The 25,336-nt window shown below is 42.3% G+C and overlaps 4 protein-coding genes and 1 pseudogene across 5 annotated transcripts in view; 2 read left to right on the plus strand and 3 right to left on the minus strand.

Annotated features, from left to right (window-relative positions):
* The window catches only part of Dnaaf2 (dynein axonemal assembly factor 2), a 9,855-nt gene extending 7,593 nt beyond the window's left edge, over positions 1-2,262 (plus strand). The window contains exon 3 of the mRNA XM_008829865.3: positions 1,549-2,262. Coding sequence (XP_008828087.1) covers positions 1,549-2,052 — 504 coding nt within the window. The 3' untranslated portion in view covers positions 2,053-2,262. The remainder of the gene's footprint in view (positions 1-1,548) is intronic.
* Positions 2,263-5,744: 3,482 nt separating this feature from the next.
* On the minus strand, positions 5,745-8,274 carry Mgat2 (mannosyl (alpha-1,6-)-glycoprotein beta-1,2-N-acetylglucosaminyltransferase). The gene has a single exon (XM_008829866.3). The coding sequence runs from the start codon at positions 7,772-7,774 to the stop codon at positions 6,446-6,448; it is 1,329 nt and encodes a 442-aa protein (XP_008828088.1). The 5' UTR covers positions 7,775-8,274; the 3' UTR covers positions 5,745-6,445.
* Positions 8,275-8,346: 72 nt separating this feature from the next.
* On the plus strand, positions 8,347-9,954 carry Rpl36al (ribosomal protein L36a like). Its single transcript, XM_008829867.3, has 2 exons — positions 8,347-8,467; positions 9,525-9,954. The coding sequence occupies exon 2, from the start codon at positions 9,556-9,558 to the stop codon at positions 9,874-9,876; it is 321 nt and encodes a 106-aa protein (XP_008828089.1). The 5' UTR covers positions 8,347-8,467; positions 9,525-9,555; the 3' UTR covers positions 9,877-9,954.
* Positions 9,955-14,454: 4,500 nt separating this feature from the next.
* The window catches only part of Lrr1 (leucine rich repeat protein 1), a 12,618-nt gene continuing 1,736 nt past the window's right edge, over positions 14,455-25,336 (minus strand). The window contains exons 2-4 of one of the 2 annotated variants that reach the window (XM_008829868.3): positions 23,599-23,697; positions 17,868-18,589; positions 14,455-15,006 (exon numbers count right to left, since the gene is read on the minus strand). In XM_008829868.3, coding sequence (XP_008828090.1) covers positions 14,766-15,006; positions 17,868-18,589; positions 23,599-23,697 — 1,062 coding nt within the window. In that variant the 3' untranslated portion in view covers positions 14,455-14,765. The remainder of the gene's footprint in view (positions 15,007-17,867; positions 18,590-23,598; positions 23,698-25,336) is intronic. The other variant, XM_008829869.3, reaches the window with a different exon arrangement.
* On the minus strand, positions 23,706-24,901 carry LOC103731528 (annotated as a pseudogene).

Below are 25,336 nucleotides of genomic sequence, written 5' to 3' on the forward strand. Positions count from 1 at the left end.
TCCCACCTGTTGTAGGATAAATATGGCTGCTTTCATCTGCATGCTTTGTCTTAACTGAAAATGACTGAAATAGTCTAGGTTTTTATGCTCTATCCATTGAATACCTTGATTTTTGTTCCTTTTTTTTCTTTTTTTTTTTTTTTTTTTTTTTGGGCTGGGCATGGTGGTGCATGCCTTTAGTCCCAGAGAGGCAGGTGGATCTCTCTGACTTCAAGGCCAGCCTGGTCTACATAGTGAGTTCTAGACCAGCTACAGGGCGACCCTGTCTCAAAAACACAAACAAAAAAATATAGGTCTTTTAGCTAATTCAAGGCACATATTTATATGGAAATGGCCTCTGCATGTGCGCTATGTCACACGTGGGCAGGTGGGGGCCCTGCCCATTTTTAAAAATATGATTTTCATAAGGATGGAATGTTACTTTTTTTAAAAATCCCATCTGTCAGTTATACTTAAATCTTTAGGATGTTTGAGATTTTGTGAAGAGAAGTTTTTTTTTTTTGAGACAAGGTCTCTCTGTAGTCCCAGCTGGCCTGGAACTTGTGATGTAGACCAGGCTGGCCTTGAACTCACAGAGATCTGCCTGCCTCTGCCTCCCAAGTGCTGGGACTAAAGCTACCATGCCTGGCTCAAGATAAGTCTTTTTTTGACTCTGAAATCATAGAAATTATGTCATAGAATTTACTCATTTTATTTCCATTTGAACCTTAAGTTTGGTTATGTTTATAGTCTTCAGTATTGGACAAAAAATAATTTAGGGCATGCATTCCTGACTGAGCCAAGAAAAGGGCAGTGCTGAGGGATCACAAGAAATCCAACTATGTCCCTTGTAAGAATGATTTAGAGGGTCTTGTATGACCTGTTCAAAAGCTTGGGTCATTTCATTGTAAAGGAGAGGAAGAGTTATTGAAAGGATTTAATCAGAAAATTAAAGCCAATTTATATTGTTAGAAAAATGACTGTCAGGGCCAGTGAGATGGCTCAGTGGGTAAAGGCACTTGCTGCTCAAGCCTGGCAAACTGAGTTCCATCCCCAGAAGCTGCACTAAGGTGGAAGGAGAGAGCTGTCTCTGAAAAATTGTCTTCTGATCTCCACACATCTTCTCCCACATTATGCACATACAACACATACAATAGGAAAGGAAGTGAGGGAGAAACAGAGACAGAGATGGACTGACCGACTGACTGGAAGCATTTGGAGGATGACTGCAGGGAAGCCTGGAGGCATATCTACAGATCTTCAAGGGTTACTACCACCTGTTTTTTTAAAAAATCTGATTTTCCTGGGCTGGTGAGATGGCTCAGCAGGTAAAAGTGCTTGCCACCAAGCCTGATTTGTGTTGGATCCTCAGAACCCACATGGTGGAAGGTGAGACTTGACCCCTGAAAGCTATCCTCTGACCTTTCATGTGCACCATGTCACACATTAAGCATGTGTGTGTGTGTGTGGGCACACACACACACATACACAAATTTTAAAAAATTTAATCTGATTTTCAGAGTACTGGAATTTCTGTTTCAAAGAATTATTTGTTATTTCTCTTGATAGTTACAAGAATGTAGTAATCCTGATGAGCTTCAAGGAGAGGAAAAAGGAGTTAATGAAGAATGTCAGGTAACTGAAAAAGAAAATACAGAACATTTTACCACCTCTACAACTGCTTCTGATTCATCTGTAGCACTTAAAGCACTAAAAATAGATACTTGTGGTTTAGTTGAGAGCTTTCACCAAGAGTGTCCTGATGTTTCTCAAATGGTATTTGAAAAATCTCAGCAACCTGAAGCAAAAATGGAACCTGAGCTTATAAAAGAGGACAGTGCTGCCTACTCAGCTGAAGAAAAGGACAATAAAAAAGAACCAGCAATAAAGGAAAAAGAATTGGATGGAGATCACCCGTCTTCATTATTGAAGAAAACTGTAGTTCAAAACACATCTGATTCTGACAGCATAAGAGAAACTAACATGCAGGACGGAAGTGTGCAGATTATTAAAGATCATACAACTCATTGTGCATTCAGTTTTCAGAATTCTTTGTTATATGATTTGGATTAATTCTATAAAATTTCAAAATATTTATTTTAGACCTAAAATAGTTTCTGTTAACCATAAAAATGATGCATAAGTAAAAATTTGTAGTTTGGGGCCTGGAAAGATGGCTTAGCCAGTTAAGAACCCAGACTTTGGGGGCTGGAGAGATGGCTCAGTGGTTAAGAACACTGGTTGTTCTTGCAGAAGACCCAGGTTTGAATCCCAGCACCCACATGGCAGCTAACAACTATCCTTAATTCCAGTCCCAAGGGACCCGACAGCTTCTTCTGACCTCTGAGGGCATTGCATGACACGGGTGCACTTAACCTGCATGTAGGTAATACATACACATAAAATAAAAATAATAAAATTTAAAAAAAAAAAAGAAAAAGAACCCAGACTGCTCTTGCAGAGGACCTGAGTTCGATTCTCAGCACCCACATTAGAAGTTTCCAGGGGGATCTGATGCCTCTGGCCCCTACAGGCACCTGCACTTACCCACATATAGATACACACACACATAATTCAAAAATTTTTTTAATTTTGCAGTTTTGATTCCAACAGGGAAGCTGGAAGCCAGATGTGGTAGCACGTACCTGTAATCCCCAAACTCCAAGCACTGTGAACACCCCAATGGTCAGTTCAAAGCCAGGCTCAACTACATTAATGAATTAGGGGCCAGCCTGGGCTACATGAAACTCTGTTTTTTATAAAAAGGTATATGTGGAAAAGTTTTTCTAATGGAGAGTAATATACATTTATTTAGTATGTGTAGTGTAGGAGTACACATGTGCCACAGCATGCATGTGGAGGTCAGAAGAAACTCAGTTTTCCTTCTACCAAGTGGTTCCTAGTAATTGAACTCAGGTCATCAGGCTTGGTGGGAAACCCCTTTACCTAACACCGAGCTATCTCTCTGGCCCTAATTTTGAGAGGCAGGATCTTGCTATTTAGCCATGGTTGGCTTGGTACTTCATATGTTGCCTACTTTGGCCTCAAACTTGTGGCCCTCTTCCTGCCTGTCTCCTGAGCACTGGTACTATATGCAGCATGTACACTCATGCCAGGATTTTAAAACAGTAGTTGTAATGCAACATATATATATATATGCATCTGTGTTTTGTTTCCTTTGTTTATAATACTTCAATAAAGTTTCAAAATAAATATTCACTGAGTTGTCATAAATTCTCAAAATGAAATTAGGAATATGAGTATGTGTGTGGGAAGGAGTAGAAACAGCTATTTGCTTGTAAGTCTAGGATGTATTTATGCTGGAAATAAGTTTTCTTAGAGAAAATAGAAATTTACTAACACTAATGATCTAAACTAGAAGTATCAAATGAAATTGTTTTTGCCTCAATTACATATGTTTGTATAGATCTGTCAAACTATGTATATGTTAAGGTAATCATTTGGGTATGGCAGGGTTGCTTAGCCTGTCACCAAACCTGACAACTTGAGTTTAATCCCTGGGACTCAGGATGGAAAGAAAGAGACCCTACTCCCTCAAGTTGTCCTCTGACCTCCACACCTGCACGTGCACTGGGTGTGAGCATGAGCACTAAAAATGTAATTTAAAATTTATTTTTTGAGGCAGGGTCTCTCTGTAGCCCCAGCTGGCCTGGAACTCTTGTAGACCAAGCTGGCCTGGATCTCAGAGAGATCTACCTGCTTCTTCCTCTCAAGTGCTGGGGCTAAAGGCATGCACCACCATGCCAGGCTGCATAAATTTTTTTAAAGGGCAATCTTTTTCAAAATACAATTTTAAATTTCTTAGAAGTTACTGTTTAAGTATTAAAACATCTTTTCATTTTATAAAATACAAGAATTTTAGAACAAATTCTAAAAATCTGACAATTTGACAGAAATATTGTCTTATATAAAAAGCTGCATTTTGGACTCAATTTCTTTTGTCCTAATAGATTTTTTTTCCTCCCAAAATTTAGGACAGCACAAAAACATAGAAAATCTGTTAATGTAATCACTAGCTTCAAGGCTAGCTGTACCACACACAGCTACTAATTGAGACTGGCCTTAGCTCACTCCTAGAGATCACCTAATTTCTTTAGTTATCTGAAGTAGTGATATCAGGTCAGGACACCAAAAACCTGTGTAAAGCATGGAGATCCTAATTTACATTTATAATACTTCCTCTATAAAATCACTGCTCACTGGGGATGTAGCCTGGGGGCAAACAGCCCTTGCTGTCATCCCTGCTGACAAGAATGCTGACTTGGGAGAGTTATAAACACAAGGCCAGCCAGGACTATGTATCCAGATAAAACAAAAGCTAGCAAGATGGCTTAGTGGGTAAAGGGCCTGAGTTCCCTTCTGGGACCCACATAGAATATCCTGACTTATACAAGTGCACTGTGGCACATGGTAAGCTCGTGCACATACACATGCTCACACAAATATGTCAATAGAAAAAAAATTAAAAACCCAAACCAGGGGCTGGAGAGATGGCTCAGCGGATAAGAACACTGTTCTTGCAGAAGACCTAGGTTCAAATCGCACACCCACATGGCAGCTAACAACTGTCCGTAACTCCAGTTCCAGGGGATCTGACGGCTTCTTCTGTCCTCTGCAGGCATTGCATGACACAGGTGCACTTACCTACATGCAGGCAATACATGCAAACATATAAAATATTAAAAAAAAAAAACAAACCCAAACCAAGCTGTCATGGTCCTTGATCCCAGTACTCAGGAAGCAGAGGCAGGTGTATCTCTGTGAGTTCAAGGCCAGCCTGGTCTACATAGTGAGTTCCAGGCCAGCTGGGGCTACAGGGAGACACCGTCTCAAAAAGACCAAAAAAAAACCCCAACAAACCCCAAAAAGCACGAGCTTGAAATGTGAAAATGTGATGATAGTATAAATGCAGCTCATAAAAGCAGCTTCACTTTACAAGAGCACATGTGCTTTTGAGTATGAGAAGTATGGCAGTAATAACTTTTCTTAGGTTAAAATGACTAAGTCATCTACACAGAAATTAGTCCTTTATGAGTAATTTTGGGTGAATGCAATTATGTTATAGGGAAATACTATATAAAATAGGAAGTAAATTTTAAGGTTGCTTCCACTTACTGCATCTGTCCTTTTAAAATACTTCAGGCCGGACGTGGTGGCACAGGCATTTAATCCCAGCACTCCGGAGGCAGAGGCAGGCGGATCTCTGTGAGTGCAAGGCCAGCCTGGTCTACATAGTGAGTTCCAGGACAGCTGGGGCTACAGGGAGACCCTGTCTCAAAAAGACCCAAAAAAGTACTTCAGTTAATGCTGGGACCGGTACTTGTTGCACTTTGGCAAGTGTGAACTTTGTATCATTTCTGGCCTTGAACAATTTAAGGCAGCATTCCCCTTACACAGCAGCTTTTCTTATTATTATCTGTTTGCCTGGTTAATTTGAAAGCCAGTTTCTTTCAAGGGGAATGCCCTGTCATGAGAGTTGTTTTTTGAGACAGGGTCTCCCTGTAGCCCCAGCTGTCCTGGAACTCACTATGTAGACCAGGCTGGCCTTGGAATCACAGAGATCCGCCTGCCTCTGCCTCCCAAGTGCTGGGACTACAGGCATGAGCAGGGTTTTTATTTTAAACTCATACAGTGTATAGGTAGTAAATATTAAGATGTAATGCTCATGTCTAAAACTTCCGTGTCTTTATTGGTATAAATAAAACATTCTGAAAAATGATTTGAAACCTTTTTATGCAAAAATGAGTATTTTATTTTGGTAGCACTTAAAAGGAAAAAAAAAATCAAAACCATTGTATTTCTACATTGAGGTGAAAACAATGTTTAAACTTCCTTATCAATCAAATTACATTCCAAAAGAAAGAGTGTTATATGAAGGTTTCAAAGCACAGGCAAGTTTTAACACAATAGGTACAGGAATCCATAATACTGAAAATGACTGTTTGACAGGGTGTTCAACAAACAAGTTATTAAACCAGTGAAACAATGCCTTCCTAATAACAGTGTCAACAGTGAAACTGGGCTTGATCCATTAATACTCTAATGATTTCATTTAATACTTTTTACTGCTATGACAGTTTTAAATAAATTTTGCTGTACTTAAAATAAGTTTTGAAAGTGGAAAAGTGTACAAAGTTTCAGATAAAAAGATTAACAGATGCAATTTAAATAAAATTTCCCTGTTTCTTTTTATCAATGATAATCATTACCTTTTAGGAGATACAGACTGAGTTCTAAAACCCAACTCCCAAAATGAAAAGTTCAGTTTGAAATCTTAGAGATAACTGGAAAAGATTACTGTATTTGGACACCTTTTACAAGAAATTTTTTAATGTAGTAAAGCAGAAACCAGTTCCTATACCCCTTTATTCAATTATACTTCTTGTTGGGACAAATATCAAAAATAGAAGACTGTCACTTTTGCTTTTGTAATTATGATTTTTTCTCACTGCAGTCTTCTATAACTTTTACAGAGTTCATGGTCCCTAATATCTCCCCACCCTCCATTTTTCCTAGGTGGGGAAATGGCTGGCGTAGTAAACTTCTCACTGATAACTAGAGTTTTGGGAAACATGTACTGTTTGTTGTTATTTAAGAGTGACTCAATTTGGGCACTCTGGGTGGATGGCCTACATGTTTTCTTGTGATGCATACCGCAGTCTCCAGCATGAAAAATCCTAGGAGCTTGAGGAACCAGGACTTTCCAGAATTTAGGAAGACAAGATACAGTCAAATACTGAAGAGTCCAGTCCCAGTTATAGTCATCATAAGTACAGAAAGTGTCTGTGCACGCAATCAGTTTCTGATATGTATCTCGGGTCAGGGCTAAACCCATATTGTGCTCTGTGGATTTCCAAGTTTTCACATCTACCTTGTCAGCAATGCCATGGAAACTTCGACTGGCAGTGTAGGTCCCTAGAGAGAGAACATCACACCCAGGGCACTCCTGTTGCTTCAATTTCCACATCATTTTGAAGACATGGTAAAAGTCTGGGGCTAAGTAGTGATCCTCTTCCAGAAAAACTATAAGGCCAGCATAATCCTGAAGAACTTTAACTCTCTCCCATACAAAATGCAGCTTCCACCACCAATGATGTTTGGTTTGGGAGAATTTGGCCTCTCTGTAATGACCAAAGGAGTCCGGGTACTCGGCATTGATGCACCCCAATTTCAAAGCTGCGTTCTTCTTTAGGTCTCGGGGACAATCTCTGGGGTCACTACCCGGAAACTCACTGGGATATAACTGAATGCTGAACGGAAAGAACACCTGCAGAACCGGACAGAAGTCCACGCCAGCGATCAGATGGTTGATCTCTGACGACCAGTAGTCATGGCTAAAGATGACCAGGACTTCGTCGATGCCCTGGGCTTTTCGAAGGGAGTCCAGCAGCAGTCTGAGGTACTCGGGCCGGTTATGCACCTGGACCACCAGCACCAGTTCCCCGGGGGTCCAGGTGCCGTCGTTACCTACATTCTTAAGCGTCTGATCGAAGTTCAGCTGGTACACCAGGGAGCGGTACCGCAGAGTCAGGTTGTCCACCTCGAGCCGCGGTGCCGCGGGGACCGGAGGAGCCGCCGACTCGTTGGAGACCCTGCGGATGCCCACGGACATGGCGAGATGACCCGCACCCCGCGGGAGCTCGGCGTCCAGCAGCGGCGGGGCGAGGGCCTCGTTCTTCCTTTGTCGCCCATTGCTGCTCCACAGGACGAAGCCGCAAGCGGCCACCACGAGCGTCAGGATTAGCACCTTCCGTTTGTAGATGCGGAACCTCATGGTCTCCGGGGCCGGGAGCGCGGGTGTGCGGGCGGGCGCGGAAAGAAGCTGGCGGCCTCGGCACGGAAGGGGCGGGCGGGCAGCGCCGTCGCCTTGGCCTGCAGCCCTCGGAACTGGCCCCCGCGGCGGCCCTCGCTAACTCATCTCCTGACCCGGGCGTCCTGGGGCCCGAAGGCTCTCAACTGCCTCGCGCTGCCCGGGCTCCGCACATCCTCTCCCGGCAGCTGCAGCTCGAGCAGCCGTCCTGCCGCTACGAGCCGCGGCTCAGCGTCGCTTCGATCCTCGCCATCCAGCGCCCGAGTCCCCGGAAGAAGCCCAGTCGCGGCCGCCGCACCCAGGCTCCGTTACCTGAGCCGCCTGCGGCCCTGTGTCCTCTGGGCGCTCATCTTCGCTCCGCCCGCCGACCGCGGAGACCCAGCGCCGCAGCCTCGCCCGGCTCCGCCAGCGACCGTTCTGACAAGCAACGACCAGCCCGCGAGCGCCACGGCCCTCCGGCCCACACCCTCGGCCCCGCCCCGCATGCCGTGGGTTGGCGCTTCCCTGGAGCGTCCGGAGGCGGTGCCCCGGCAGAGGCCACTGCCTATTGGCTCGCTGTCGCGTCACTCAAGTTCACTTCCCACTTCCGCTCCATTCTTCCTTTTCCTGTTCGTCGCCTGCGGCTTGAGGCTGAGACTTTGGACGCCGGATCTTTTGGTAAGTCAAGAGCCGAGCAGAGGCGGCTCTCTCGCGGGCCTTGGTTGTCCCGAGGCCCGGAACGGACTGCGCTTGTGGGGGAGCAGGGAGGCCAGAATCCCTGTCCGGCGCCATCGAGGTCGTAGACCGGCGTCCTCTCAGGGGCGCTCCCGCATGGCGGCTACTGGGCCGAGAGGCACGCGGGCTGCTAACGACACGTCAGCCTTCTAGGCGGCTGGCGAGTGACCGACGTTCGGAGGGCAAAATGAAACCATTCTGACGCAGTTCTGGGAGAAGGAACAGGGCGGGTCGTAGCAGAAACCCTCCATCCTGTCGTGCCTCAAGTAGAAAATGGAAGCGGGTGCGGAGAAGCCAGGCTTTCTCCAGACAACCCTGCATTTTCCTTTTAGGGAACTTTCATTACTTAGGCGCCAAATGAGCCCACTTTGTACAGAGAGCTTTTTTTTTTTTTTTCCTTTGGAGTCCGTTTGACTCTAAGCCCAGGTGGGCCTCGAACCCGGCCATCCTCCTGCCTCAGCCACCCGGAACATTTGCCACCACCCCCGCAGTTGCTGTTTTTCTCTAGTTTGGTAAATGTTTTTGTTTCTCTGTAAGCGTGAGGTGGTAGGGATTGAGTCAGGGTATTTAAGCACTTAGTCAAGCACTCTACCACTGCGTTACATCCCCAGCCCGGGTCCATAACAAAAGCGACCCAAAAAGGTGTACACGTGCGTTGCCATTTATTGATGTGGAAAATGAGTGGTTGCGTTTGTACATTTATTTTTATGTGTTTTGCCTGTATGTATGTACGTGTACCACGTGCATGCAAACTCACGGCCAGGTCACAAGAGGGGCCCCTGGAACTGGAGTTAAGGACACTTGTTAGCCACTATGTGGGTGCTGCGAACCAACCCTGGTCCCTCTGGAAGAGCAATAAGGTCTTAACCGCTGAGCCATCTCTCCAGCCCGTTTATACTTTTTTTTTTGGATGATTTACTGTTTTTATGTATTCCTAAAAGTTGTATCTGTTTAGCACTTTACCATTTCAGAATGCTTAATGTCTGTTACTTTATTACAGTTTCATCGTGTAAGACACCTCTACTGCAAAGATGGTCAATGTACCTAAAACCCGAAGAACTTTCTGTAAGAAGTGTGGTAAGCATCAGCCTCACAAAGTGACCCAGTATAAGAAGGGCAAGGATTCGCTGTATGCCCAAGGAAAACGGCGCTATGACCGGAAGCAGAGTGGCTATGGTGGACAGACAAAGCCAATTTTCCGAAAGAAGGCCAAAACCACAAAGAAGATTGTGCTGAGGCTTGAGTGTGTAGAGCCCAACTGCAGGTCCAAGAGGATGCTGGCCATCAAGAGGTGCAAGCACTTTGAACTGGGAGGAGACAAGAAGAGAAAGGGCCAAGTGATCCAGTTCTAAAACTCCTGTACTGTACTGAATGAAGCAGTAGAAAAATCCCGTCAGAAAATAAAATTCTATTGTTTTGTTTCAATTAAACGTGCATGATTTTCTCTTTTTAAAATACTATTTTTATTTATGTGTATGATTGTATTGCCTGCATGTTAAGTGACCTGTCATTCCATGCCCACATCTGAAGAAGGTGTCATCCCCTGGAACTGGAGTTACCCATGGTTTTTAGCAGCCATGTGGGTGGTTTTGCTTTCTTTTTTTTTTTTTTTTTTTTTTTGAGACAGGGTCTCCCTGTAGCCCCAGCTGTCCTGGAACTCACTATGTAGACCAGGCCAGCCTCAACTCACAAAGATCCACCTGCCTCTGCCTCCCAAGTGCTGGGATTAAAGGTGTGTGCCACCACACCCGGCTTTTTTTGGGGGGGGGGTCTTTTTGAGAGGGTCTCCCTGTAGCCCCAACTGTCCTGGAACTATGTAGACTAGGCTGGCCTTGAACTCACAGAGATCCTCCTGGGATTAAAAGCGTGCACTACCACGCCCGGCTTCTTCTAAATTTTATGCATATGCATTTATTGCCTGCATGTAGGTAAGTGTACTTGTGTTGTGCAATGCCCGCAGAGGACGAAAGGGACTGTTGGATCCCCTGGAACTGGAGTTATGGACAATTGTTAGCTGCCACGTGGGTGCTAGGATTTGAAGCCGGGTCTTCTGCAAAAATAGCCAGGGTTCTTAACTGCTGAGCCATCTCTCCAGCCCCCGTTTTCTTTTTAAATGTATTTGAGACCTCTTGAGTGTTAGAAGTACAGACATGCACCAAACTCCATTTATGTGGTGCTGCTTTTGAAATCCAGGGCTTCCAAGGCATGTACTGTACCAACTGCCCCACTAGCAGTTAGACTGAGATAATCCAGTAATAGCTGCTGAATGATGAGTATACATATATTGCACGTATACATTCATTTCCCAGGTAGGGTGGCACAAGATTTCATTCTGCTACTCAGAATGGTTTGCAATCTAAAATAATTGTTTCCGATATCAAGAGTGCTCTTGACCTTGGATAAAAGACCATAGACCATTGTGTGTTGGGTGAATTCATGGTCAAAAATTAAATTTTTTGCTGGGAGAATTTGACCATTAGCAATAAAAATTTAATCAAAGAAGTAATTCTCTAAGGGATAGAACACATGTGATATGAAAGTAGAGGGAGAAATACTGGGAGTAGGGTGGTAGGGGAAAGAAGGTCAGGGGGTTGGTGAGCCAAAACTAGAATGTATAAAGCCACATAGGAGCCTATTTTGTAACTAAAGAAATATGAAAAATTACTCCTGGATTAATGCCTCATCCCAGAAGAACCAGCTTTGAGTAGAAACTTAGAGATAACATGAAAGCAAACTTTCTCACCAGTGGTGGAGGTGCCAGGGCCTAGCATACACTAGGCAAGTGCTCACCACTGAACTATGACCATTTGAGAGCTGATCTCACTACGTAGCCCTGGCTGGCCTCCAACTCAGATCTGCCTGCCTCTGCTTCCCAAGTTCTGGGATTAAAGGTGTGCATCTCTATGCCTAGCTTTGTCCTCACGTTTTTACATGTGTGTTTTGCCTGTATGCCTGCCTTTAAGTGCTTGCAGAGGACAGAAGAGGGAGTCAGATCTTCTGGAACTGGACTTAAGCAGCCACTACGTGGGTGCTGGGAACCAATCCAGCTCTTGGAGAGTAATAAGTGCACTTTACTGTGTGATGTCTCCAGCCCCTTTTATCCTCATTCTTGAAAATTTTGACAAAATGTTCAACACATTTAAAATACTTAGGAATATTCAAGTTTTTAGAAAAGGAAAAAAATCTAGAGGTCGTTAATTTCAAACTCCAGCAACAATGTGCTAACAGTGCAGAAGGTTTCTTCCAGTAGCTTTATATTTATTCCCCCAAACCAGTCAAGAGGTTACTGCAGTGGTCTAGTAGACAGGGGGTTTTGAAATAGAGCAATGGGAGGGGCTGGAGAGATGGTTCAATGGTTAAGAACACTATGTTCTTGCGGAAGACCCAGGTTTGAATCCCAGCACCCACATGGCAGTTAACAACTGTCTGTAACTACAGTTCCAGGGGATCCGATTGCCTCTTAGGTCCTCTGTGGGCATTGCACAACATGGGTACACTTACCTACACACAGGCAATACACACATACACATAAAAATAAGCTTTAAGAAATAAAAAATGAGCAATGGGAAATGAAATCATAGCAGTCACTGTTGAATTGCATGTTCTAGGATTTCTTTCAAGTATGTTCTATTCCCTATCCCCACAATCTGATCCAGTTTTTTTGTTTGCTCTATTATAGCCTTAGCCTGGAACTTACTGTATGTAGACCAGGTTAGACTGAAATTCAGATTCCCCTGCCTTCCAAGTGCTGGGCTTAAAGATGTATACCAGCAGCCTTGGCTCCCGTTCAGTCATTCTTTAGTATATCGCTAGAGAATTTTCTAAATTACAAACCACCACCCCCCCCCCTTTTTTTTTTGAGGTGGGATCTGACCATGTAGCCCTGGCTGGACAGGATTTGAGCAAACAAGATCCACCTGCCTCTGCTTTCCAAGGGCTGAGATTAAACTCATGTGTGACCAAACCCACCTTTTTTCCTTTTTTTTGAGACAGTGTCCTATGTATCCCAAGCTGGCCTTCAATTTGTTATGTAGCTGAATTTGTGATCCTCCTGCCTCTACCTGGGATTACAGGTGAGTGCCACTACACCCAGATAATGGTTTCTGATGGAACTCAGGGATTTAAGCATGTTAAGACTCTACCAAGTGAGTCATATCCCAGGCCCAAACAAACATGTTTAGTGACACATACTCTCTAGCAAATCCTCAAGTAATGATAAAAAACTTTTATTAAAAGTAAAAATAGGGGTTGGATGCCAGGTGTGCTGGTGCACACCTTTAATCCCAGCACTCGGGAGGCAGAGGCAGGAGGATCTCTGTGAGTTCAAGGCCAGCCTGGTCCACATAGTGAGTTCCAGGACAGCTGGAGCTACAGGGAGACCCTGTCTCAAAAGACCCCCCCCCCCGCACCAAAAAAAAAAAGGAGGTTGGAGAGATGGCTCAGCAGTTAAGAGCACTGACTGCTCTTGCAGAGGACCTGGATTCAGTTCCCAGCACTCACATCCTTAACTCCAGTTGCAGAGGATCCAATGCTCTCTTCTGGACTCCTGGGTCACTACACGACACAGATGCACTTACATACATGCAAACAAGACACTCATTCACATAAAAATAAAATTTTAAGTAGAAAGTTTCTGCTTTATCTTAAAAAAAGACGAACTGCCGTACTCAGTCCCTGGTGAGTATACAGATTATGCCTAAAAGAAACACAAAAAAATTGTGTTTATAGCGATGCACAGAGATTGGGCACCCCCTTTTATTTGAAAAGCTTGGGACGAGAGGTGTTTGGGATATTTTTCTTTCCAGATTTCACAATATTTGTATACACTTTTTGAACTTTTTCTGAGATGTGGTTATGTCTTCTCACCCCAAGTACAGCTTGGTGAACCCATGACTTTAAATACGGTTTCATATAGGAGCATGGGCAACTTATGTGAGTCTATACTACCAAAGGAAAAGCTTTCCCAACAACTATTAAGTGTCTATAAATCCTTGGGGAGGGGTGTAGCCTCACAAACCCCTCATTCTAGCAAGCCCTTCCACCCTTTCATAATGGAATGGAATGGTTAATGAGCTCAATTTTGTCCAGGTCTCATGTGGGTAATCCCAGATGCTGACAGTTTAAGAGTAAATGCCACATCATGCCTGGACAGCATTCCACAGTACAAAATGAGACATCCTGGGGATGGGACCAAGCCAAAACTTAAAATTCCTTTATGTTTTATGTGTACTTTGTACACACATGAATTTCATAAATATCTCAGCATGCCTGTTTTAGCTGGGACCTGTCAGATGAAATAAGGTGTAAAATTTTTCATGTTGTGTCATACATGCCAGTGCTCAAAGTATCAGAATTTGGATGAAGGTTGCTAAAACTTACACTTTTTGCTGTTCTTGGTTTTTTAATTTTTTATTGAGACAGGGTCTCCCTGTAGCCCCAGCTGGCCTGGAACTCACTATGTAGAGCAGGCTGGCTTCAATCTCAGAGAGATCCACCTGTCCACCTGTCTCTGACTCCTGGGATCAAAGGTGTACACCACCACACCCAGCTCCTTATTATATTTTTTAAGGTTTTTGTGTGTGTGATGGAGTGGGGTGGGGTTGGGGGGATGACAATTTGAGAGTTGGTTTTCTCCTTCCACCATGTGGGTACCAGGGATGGAAGTCAGGTTGTCAGGCTTAGTGGCAGGCACCTTTACCTGTCAGGCCATCTTGCCTGCCTGAGAACATTCTTATGATTTCTGTCATTAGGGTAAATACTTGTTAACTTAAAGATAAAAGATGTAGCTCATGCTAGCATGCACAAAGCCCTGGTTTCTTTAGCACAAAGCTGGGGGGAAAAAAGATTAACCTACAGTCCATCCTGGGTACTTCATGCAGAAAGCAACACTGCAATAATAAATTTACTTCACAATAAAATTAAATTCCATCTTAAAAGAAATTCAGTTTTAATAAAATTACATATAAATATACAAAGAGTTTCCCTTTCTCCAATTTGTCACTGCTAGATTATATCACTGTTAAAGCATAAATAAGTAAGTTGCTCTCTAAATGAAATGTCTTTTTTTTTTTTTTCTTTTTCTTTTTGAGACAGGGTCTCCCTGTAGCCCCAGCTGTCCTGGAACTCACTATGTAGACCAGATAACTCAGAGATCCGCCTGCCTCTGCCTCCCCAGTGCTAGGATTAAAGGTGTGCGCCACCACACCCGGCCCCATGAAATGTCTTTTTATGGCACCATTAATTACTTTAACGTATCAGAAAAATTTACATAACAGGTTAGAGAACAAAAGTAAGAGATAATAGGTGCTTCAGTTCCACCCATATTATCTACTAGGACCACAGTGTGGGCAACAGAATGTAGATTCATGGTAGTAGTTCCTTGAATGAAAGAGTCTACACAGAATCTTCCACAAACACAGGTTTTTGCTGTATCCAAATCTTGGCAAAGATGGAAAGGAATGATCTGAGGGCCATATGGAATCCTGACAGAAAAAAAAAAAATTATGTTACTAGATTCCAAACTTCATATATTTGGACAATAATTAGAACACTGAATTATAATGATATAAAAACAAAGTATAGGGCTAGAGAGATGGCTCAGCAGTTAAAAGCACTAAATAAAACATTAAAAAATATATATACTGAGAGTCTCCTTATATAATACTTTCTTTTTATTTTTTGTTATTTTCAAAAATATTTATTATTTTACAAGTGTGAGTTTTATCGCCCACATGTGTGTAAGGGCATCTAGCCCCTGGATCCATTGGAACTGGAGTTACAGATGATTGTTAGCCACCATGTGGGTTTGGAATTGAACCCTAATCCTCTGCAAGAAGTCAGTGCTCTTAACTACTGAATCATCTCTCCAGCCCTTGGAATATTGGTATATTGTTTTATTTTCCCAACTGCTAAGAATTAAACAAATACATTAAAAAAATCCATTGACATACTATGAACCTAAGAGGGTCGATCTACTGTATACTATTTCATAAACACATTTCAGCACAATCACATAATAGCATAATCAACTAAGAATGAAAATTCATTTGTCCTCACCTGGCGTGGTGGCAACACGCCTTTAATCCCAGTACGGGGGGGGGGGGGGGGGGGGGGCAGAGACAGGCTGATCTCTGTGGCCTAAATAGTGAATTCTAGGTCAGCTGGGGCTATAGGGAAACCCTATCTCAAAAAGAAAAAAAAAAAAAAAAAGAAAATTCATTTGTCCGTTTCATGAATTTAAAATATCTAACACAAAATAGCTTATCTCCAGAGATTCTGAAGTAGATGATCTGAGGTATAATCTAGGCCTTGAATCTTCCTTCCCTCTCCCATTTATATAGGTATCAGGTCCTCTACAAGTCAGGCAAGCACTCAAACCACTGAGCTCACCCCAGCCTCAAAGGAAGAATAAATTTGGAGATGTCCTATCTTTATAAATTATTCAGTAATGTTTTCTCTCATCCAAGTACTAACCCGTCCTGACAAGACTGGGTATATTCAAGTTGATATGGCTGTTATATTTCTACTTTATATTATTTAAAAGCTCTTCTACTGCTTTTAACAACACTGATGGATCTCTAGGTACCAGATCAACAAATTTATACAACTAGTAAGCATTTATTGAGAACTTTGGTGAGCTAAGCACTACTCTAGGTAATTTTTTGTTTGTTTGTCTTTTTGAGACAGTGTCTCCCTGTAGCCCCAGCTGTCCTGGAACTCACTATGTAGCCCAGGCTAGCCTTGAACTCACAGAGATCCGCCTGCTTCTGCCTCCCGAGTGCTGGGATTAAAGGTGTGCGCCACCATGCCTGCCTACTCTAGGTAAATTTATGTTCCTAGTTAAGGAACAATGCTTTAAAACAATGATTCTTAAATTGTGGTCCCCTGACCAGCAGCATCAGCATCAATAGGTAAATTATTAGAGAAGCAAGTTCTTCAGGCCTAAAACTTACTGACTCCAAATCTAAAGCTATAAATCGTAATCTTTTTAAAATAACCACTGTTTCAATAAGCATTCTTTTGATGCACTTTAAATCTTGAGAATCACTGTCTAAAAACAATATAGTTCTTACTTTTAAACCATAACATTAAATCAGTAACTAGTAGTTACTGCCTTTGGGAGGAACCAAAGTTTGTCAGTTGTCCTGAGACTGACTTGGAAGCTGGTGTGAAATGCAGGTTCTCTGAAACAGAATTGGCCACTAAAACTCATGGGTGCACATCAGGGAACTATAATATAGCTAAGTTTGGGGGGGGTTTTTTTGTATTTTTATATTTATAAATAATAGAAATTTTTTCCTCATTTTCTATAGGCTGTGAAGGAAAGGTTAAGGAAAGGTACCATAACGACAGGACCAGTTACTGTCTGAGGGTTGTATCCTCCTGAAAGATATGACCTCAGAGAGCAGAAGGCAGAAGAGTCAGAGCAAAGCTGGGGTTCTGAATTATAGCTAGTTGTAGGTTAGAATTAGCTAAGAAGTTTAAGAAAACAAAAAAAGGTCCTAAGGGAAAAATAAGTAACAAAAAGCCTTTGCTCCACATTCATAGATCTATTTAATTGGTCGGAAGTAGGGTCTGATCTTAAGGGTTTTTTTTTGGTCTTTTTGAGTCACGGTCTCCCTGTAGCCCCTGCTGGCCTGGAGCTCACTATGTAGACCAGCCTGTCTCTGCCACCCCAGAGTATTAAGATTAAAGACGTGTGCCACTACACCTGGCCTACAATCTTAACTTCTAAAAGCTTTTCAGGCCAGGTGTGGTAGCGCATGCCTTTAATCCCAGCCCTTGGGAGGCAAAGGCAGGTGGAGAGGCAGGTGGAGCTCTGTGAATTCAAGGCCAGCCTGGTCTACGCAGTGAGGTCCAAGCCAGCCCCAGTACAGGGAGACTCTGTCTCAAAAAGAAGTTTGGGAAACAATGTTAGGTATTAAGAATTCTGTTTTGTGGGGGCTGGAGAGATGGCTCAGCGGTTAAGAGCACTGACTGCTCTTGTAGAGGACCTGGGTTCAAGTCCCAGGACCCACATGGTGGTTAACAACCAACTGTAGCTCCAGTCCCAGGGGAAGTGATGCCTTCTTCTGACCTCCACAGGCACTCCATGACAGGGGTGCACTTACACACATGCAGGCAATACACTCATTTGTATAAAATAAAAATAATTTAAAAAATATATAAAAAGAATTCTGTTTTGAAAAAAGAATTCTTTCTTTTTTTGAGACAAACTCTCACTACGTACCCAACTGACCTTGAACTCACAGAGATCCGGATGCCTCTGCTTCCTGAGTGCTGGGATCAAAGTTGTGCACCACCACACCTAGCCCAAAGTACATTTTACTATTGGAAGTCTTACCTATTATTTAGTATGGTCTGCACAGAAGATTCAAGTAAACTTAATGGTACTTGCAGCTTTATAATTGGAAGGATTTTTGGTTGTTCAAAAGTATTTCCAAAAAGATCCAAATACTCCAAGGATAAATGTTTAAATTCACAAGGTAGATTAAGAAGTTTATTTCGAGCTGCTGACAAAAAACGGAGGTTGGTCAGCTGTCCTATCTTAAAAGGAAACTGAATCAACTCATTATCATCAAGATTTAAATTCATAAGTTCTTGGAGCTGGCAGAACTGCACAGGGAGTGCCTTGATTTTGTTCTTGCTGAGATCTAAACTCCGAAGTGACTTCTGGAGTGTGGACTGGCACAAGGACACACCAAATGATTCCAAGTGATTGTCACTCAGGTTAAGCTCTTGAAGGTAGACGAGGTCTCCAATTGTAACTGGAAGCTTTTTTAGATGATTGTGACTCAAGTCTAACTTCTTAAGGTTTTTTAGGCAAAGCACACGCATATCAACTCGGATAAGCCCACAATAAGAAGCCTGAAGATGTTCCAGAGAATATGGAAAGTTCTTGCGTAGAGGATAGTCCTTTTTGGATGTGATGACCATTTTGGTTTTAAAATTTTCAAATTCTGAAGTCTTCACTGGTGTGAGTGTTGATAGTGGTGTGTTGACAGCACAGCCTCTATGAGCCAGCCTCACTGCTGAAAGGAAACCTTTTAAACTGCCAGAATTGGCCTGAATAAATAAAAATAAGTTATATAATTTTTAAAAAATCCATTTTAGAGAATACATTCATGTTAGTTCTTCCCATAACCAATTCTGCAGTTATTTGTTAATATATTTTATGCGTATGAGTGTTTTGCCTGCATGTACATAAAGTGTACCATGTGCATATAAAACCCACAGAGGTCAAAAGGGCATCATACTCCCTGGAACTGGAGTTAAGGGTGGTTGTTAGCTGCCATGTGGGTGCTGAAAACCAAACCCAGGTCCTCTGCAAGAGTAGCCAGTGCTCTTAACTGATGAGCAATCTCTCTAGCCCCCAATTTTGAAGCTAGATACAAAAGTTACATAATCACTTATTGAAATTGGCTGTAAAAAAATTGTTTTTTGTTGTTGTTTTTTTTTTTTGGAGGACCTTTTTTGGAGACAGGGTCTCCCTGTCTTCCCTGGCCTGGAACTCACTATATAGATCAGGTTGGCTTCGAATTCCACCTGCCTCCTGAATGCTGCAATTAAAGGCATGTGCCACCATGCTTGGCATTAGTTATATATTTCACTTGGTTTAAATTTTAACTCTGAAAGTTTTGGGAGCCCATAAGATCTTTCAGTGGGTAAAAGTGCTTGTTGCCAAGCCTGATAACCTGAATTTGATCTCTCTAGCACACATGTTGGAAGGAGAGAACTGACTCCCAAAGGTTGTCCTCTGATCCCTACCTAAGTACACACACACACACACACACACACACACACACAAGTAAATATAGTAGCAATAACAACAAAGAGGAGCTAGGGATGCAGCTCAGTTGGTAGAGTGCTTATCTATCATTCAGGAAGGCCTGGGTTCAATCCATAACACCACATTAACTGAGCTTAGAAGTGCAAGTATACTTACTGCTCAGTAAGTGGGGGCTGGAAGACATATCTGTATCTAGATATAAAGCTGCACACCTTCAATCCCTACACTCAAGGGGCAGAAGCAGGCAGATCTCTGTGAGATCAAGGCCAATCTATCTGCTCTCCATAGTGAGTTTCAGTCTCAAAAAGACAAAAAAACAAAAACAAAAAAAACTTTACCATCTATACCTCTGACAGAGGGTTAGTAGCCAGAATATGCAAAGAAGTAGAAAAACATAATATCAAAATAAGAATCAACCCAATTAAAAAGTTGGACAAGGAGCTAAACAGGGAATTCTCTGAAGATGAAATGTAATGGCTGAGAAATACTTAAAAATATTCAGTATCTTTAGTCATCAGGGAAATGTATATTAAAACCACTTTTGAGATTTCATCTTACCCCACTCAGAATGGCAAAGATCCAAAAAACAATGACAAATGCTGGCAAGGATGTGGAGAAAGGAACTCGTACTCACTGCTGGTGGGAGTACAAACTGGTGCAGCCACTATGGAAATCAGTTGGAGATTTCTCAAAAAGCTAGAAATTGATTACCATTATGTTCCAGCCATACTAATTGTGGGCATATACCCAAAAGACGCTATACCCTACAACAGAAATACCTGTTCATCCATGATCACTGCTATCCTAGTCATAATAGCCAGAAATTAGAAACAACCTAGATGTCCATCACCTGATGGATAATGAAGGTGTAGCACATATATGCAATGGAAGAGTATTCAGTTCTTTAAAAAGACAAAATTATGAAATTTGCGGGTAAATGGACAGAACCAGAAACAATCATCCTGAGTGAGGTAACCGAGCATGAGAAAGACAAACATCACATATTCTATCTCATAGCTGAATTCTAGCTTTGAAACCTTATATATGCATGTTTCAATTTGAAAATTCACAAAGATTGGGGCTGGAGAGATGGCTCAGTGGTTAAGAGCACTGGCTGTTCTTGCAGAAGACCCAGGTTCGAATTCCAGTACCCACATGGTGGCTAACAACTGTCTGTAACTCCAGTTCCAGGGGATCTGGCACCCTCTTCTGTCCTCTTCAGGCACTGCATGACAAGGGTGCAGTTACACATATGCAGGCATAGCATTAATACACATAAAAAATAAAAATAGGCCAGGCGTGGTGGTGCATACCTGTAGTCCCAGTGCTTGGGAGGCAGAGGCAGGTGGATCTCTGTGAGTTCAAGGCCAGCCTGGTCTATATAGTGAGTTCCAGGCCAGCTGGGACTACAGGGATACCTTGTCTCAAAAAGACCAAAAAATAAATAAATAAATAAAAATAATATAACGAGTTCCAGGCCAGCTGGATCTTAAGGGAAACTATGTCTCAAAAATATCAAAAATAAATAAATCCAAAAAAAAAAGAAAAAGAAAAAAGAAAATTCAGAAAGATCAAGAAACTAATAAACAGGCATGGGTGATGGGTAGAGGCTTCCTGGGAGGGTGGTAGAAAGCAGTCATATGAAGGGAGAAAGGGGAACGTTAGAATAGGAAGGGTTAAATGGGATAGGGAAATGGGAGGGCAGGGCAGAGGAGGGAGTGTGGGCATGGATAAACAACACTAAAGACTTTGGAAACGTACCACTACAGAAACTACAGAAGCTTCTTAAAAGTATATACATGTACATTATAAAAGGAGATTAAAAGGAGTTACCCTATAACAGGGGGACATTGCTCCTTCTAGACACCAGAACTGGATGGTAATATCCTATTGCCAAAGACATTACATATATATGAACTGTAGCACAAACATTAAAGAACAATCAAGCTGGTGCTGACTTCAGAGCCTCATCTCTGCTGGCTAACATCCATAATGCTGAAAAATGCTATTGGAAGGAAAAGATAATCATCAATCCTACCCAGCTCTGAATCCTGTAAACTACAATAACAACTGCCTTGGCAAGATATGCCCTCCAGTGCAGTAGTAGCACAAATATTATGGGAGTAACCAAGCACTCTTTAATGAGATGTAAGGCCATTAAATCACATTATTCACAGTATAAGCCCATACCTGATACTGATATTAGGCTTAAGACAAGCCTGAGGCTAGACAAGTCACAGGACACAGATGTACACTAACACCAGATTTCTACTAAATAGTTACCATATTAAACCAACTCCTAATGACTTGTTATACCCATAGATTAATGCATCTCTTGAATCCCATCAGAGAAGTTTCCTTACACAGCAGATGGTGACTAACAGAGAAAGCCACAGTTGGCCTACGTGCAGAGAACAGGAGTGTATACCCCTGAAAAGGATACTTATATCCAACTAGTACCTCCCAAGGCTCACGGATCATTGCAGAAGAGGACAATAGAAGGGTTGTAAGAGCCAGAGGTGGTTGATGACCACAGGAAACAAGACAACTGGTCAGTTACTCATATGAACTCACAGCAATGGTGACAGCATGCACAAGTCCCAGTCTAGCTAAAACCAGACAAAATCCCACCACAGACATGAGGAAGTAGGTAAGAAACCCGTACCCAACCTAAAGAAACTGTGGCAACCAATGGCTATTCGGAGAGGCCGAGAAAGTCTCTTTCAAGGATGGAACTCTTGGCAAATTAACTAGGCTGTAGTGGATGGACCCACACTGAAGGACATTTGGAGACACAAATTAGACTTTACAGGCCTTCTCTCTCTCTCTCTCTCTCTCTCTCTCTCTCTCTCTCTCTCTCTCTCTCTCTCTCTCTCTCTCTCTCTCTCTCTCTCTCTCTCTCTCTCTCTCTATATATATATATATATATATATATATATGAAAAAAAAAATTATATATACATAAAAGGCTAGTGAGATTGCTCAGCAGGTAAAAGCACTTACTGTATAAGCCTGAGGACCTGGATTCAATCCCCAAACCACAGTGGAAGAACTGACTCCTGAAAGTTGCCCTCCTCTGACCCCCACACACAAAATAATAAAATGAAAAAGTTTTTGAAGAGAAGCATAATGGCCACCTATAATCTCAGCACTTGGGAATAAGAAACAGGAAAACTCTCACAAGCCTGCAACCAGCCTGGATTGTACAATGAGTTCCAGGCCAGCCCAGGCTAGACTGAGATGCTATATCAAAACAAAACAAAATAATAAAGGTCAAAATAGGTAAAACTAGGGCCAGTGAGACAGCTCAGTGAGTAAAGGCACTCATCACTAAGCCGAGTTCAATCCTAAAGACTCACATGGTGGAAGGAGTGAACAGACTTCTACAAATTGTCCTCTGACCTCCACCAGGTAAGCATGCACATACAAACAAGATAAATAAGGAAATGCAGAAGTAATAAAAGATTCTCAAGAGAGCTGTGTGTGGTGGCTCAGGCCTGTAATCCCAGCACTTGAGAGGCTGAAGCAGGATTGCTATCAATTTCAGGTCAGCCTAGGCTATACAAGACCATGTCCCAAAACACAAGACATCTGCAAGAGTCTGTCAAGAGTTGCTCTGTAGGACATCAGGATGCTTTAACAGCCAAGTAGTTTTTCTACTTTTGGAGGTCCCCTATGTAACCTTGGCTGGCCTAGAACTTGCTCTGATCGGGCAGGACTGCAGCTTACAGCAATCCTTCTGCCTCTGGTTTGTGAGTAGTAGGATCACAGGCATGTAATGCTGTACCCAGCTTAATTATTCTATTACTGTTTTTTGGTATGTTTGCTTTCGGTTTTTGTTGTTGATGTTTGTTTGAGTTTTTTTTAAGACAAGGTCCTTGTAGCCCCAGCTGGCCCAAACTCGATATGTAGACCAGGATGGCCTTAATCTTAGAGATCTGGCTACCTCTGCCTCCAGAGTGCTGAAATTAAAGGTGTACACCATTACACCTGGCTTTTTTCTACAATTGTTTTCTTTTAATGAATTGGTATTCTAATTTTAAAAAACTTATTTTTATTTTATGTGTATGAGTCTTTTGCCTGCATATACGTAAGTGTACCTGTGCAGTACAATGTCCATAGAGGCCAGAAAAGGGTGTCAGATTCCCTGGAACTGGAGTTAAGGATGAGTATTAGCCACCATGTAGATGCTGAGAACTGAACCTGGGTCCTCTGCAAGAGCAGCCAGTGTTCTTAACTACTGAGTCATCACTCTAGCCCCTCTATTACTGTTTTTAATACCATACCTTACTTAGACAGATATCTACTGGAGGCTCCTTTAACCGGACAGTGGCTTTTCCCTCATCCACAAATTTAGTGAAGAGATGCTCAATGTTCTCCCTTAGCTGCTTAAAATCAACAGGAAAAAAAAAAAAAAGGACAAAATGAGATATTATTCAACAACACTACAACTAGAATGTGCTAGACTTTTCTCAGACTTTAGTTTACATTTTAGTTCCCAAATCCAAGCGTTTCATAAAGTTTTGTTAGGTGAGCAGTTACACTTTCTACCCAGCTTACAGTGGTATTACTGTTCTATCTTTTCTGGCTCTTTCTAGAGAGGAGAATCCCTCTTACACCCCTTCTTCCATTCCAATTACATGGCTATGGAGAGACTTGCCAGAAGTTCCCTACTTTTATATAAACCTCAGTCCCTTAATCTGGGTTAACATTCCTCCTACCAATTATATGTAAATCCCAGAGCAAAAATCTTGTCTTGTGTATTCCCAGAGATAGAACAGTGATTGACATAACTGGTGCTTAAAATTTTTTCACAACTGATGCTTTGCTTTACACTTCAATAACTATTTACTGAGAAGCCACTACATACCAAGTACTATAAGAACTTGGGACAGCATTAAGTGGCATGATGAGTACACATATAGGGTTGACAGAGGACAGTTATTAATTATAAGCATGACAAATATTAAAGAACCCAGGCAAGGAAACCCTACCTAGTCTATGAGTAGGAAGGAAGATTACTTTTTTTCCCCCTTCATCAAAGAAGATATTTTATTCAAGCTCCTGAAACAAACTTGCAGAGCTATTTGGTTCCAAACTACAGAAGTAGGACCAAATTAAAACATGAAAACAAATAGCTCCATGTAGCAAGAGCTGAATCAATGTAAACATTCCAATGAAACTTCTGTCCCCTGTGCACTTTCCACGTTTAAGAGTCTACCAGGCCAAACCCCTGGCTACCTCTGCCCTGCTCTTCCCCTTTCCTTTCTCTTTGCCTTCAGCTTTTTTCTCTGCCTCTGGTTCATCCACACCGGATACTGTCCATGTTGATCTAGAAGAGTCTTTGCACTTTTCTTAATCTCAGTCTCCATTTTCATGTCATACTTTTCATCTTCCACCACACACTACATTTTCTTTTGGCAATGTTTGGGGACCACCACAGTTGCGATCTTTTGAACATCTTTCATTAAAACATCATCGTCTACTTTGAGAATACTTTAAGTCTGCTGAGCTCTTGTGGGGCATTCTTTTTTCTCTTTTCGGCACATATCTTCCTTTGCCACTTACTCCATAAGTTTTCAGCCATGATTTACCTGGGAAACACAAACATACACCAGGGGCTCCACAGGAGCTCGAACAGGAAGATGACTTTAAAGGTGTGAATCAAGGGATTACAGACAAGTTTGGCAACTGGTGAGGGGTGACAGAGACAGCATTTCAGTAGAAGGGAACATAAACAAAGCCAGGAGGTAAGGGAAAGCCTGGTAAGGAACCAAGAATTTAGGATGACTGAGAGGTCCAGAAAAAAATGGGGGGGGGGGGGGGGCAGATGAGTATGGAGAAGTAACCAGAGATTAGACAGCTAAAAGTGAAAGATTTTGTTATCAGCATTAAGAAGTTTAGATTTCAACCCCAGAACCATGAAATTCACTAAAGGATTTAAGCTAGGAAACATCAGATCTGCATTAATTTTTTTTTTTTCTTATGGGGCTAGAGATGGCTCAATGGCTTAAAAGTACTGGC

This window comes from Nannospalax galili, unplaced genomic scaffold, assembly GCF_000622305.1.
Source record: "Nannospalax galili isolate Female #2095 unplaced genomic scaffold, S.galili_v1.0 scaffold253, whole genome shotgun sequence".
In the NCBI taxonomy this organism is placed as follows: Eukaryota; Metazoa; Chordata; class Mammalia; order Rodentia; family Spalacidae; genus Nannospalax; species Nannospalax galili.

Coding starts and splice junctions, on each gene's coding strand:
- Rpl36al (XM_008829867.3), top strand. CDS start 9,556: ATGGTCAATGTACCTAAAACCCGAAGAACTTTCTGTAAGAAGTGTGGT.
- Mgat2 (XM_008829866.3), bottom strand. CDS start 7,774: ATGAGGTTCCGCATCTACAAACGGAAGGTGCTAATCCTGACGCTCGTG.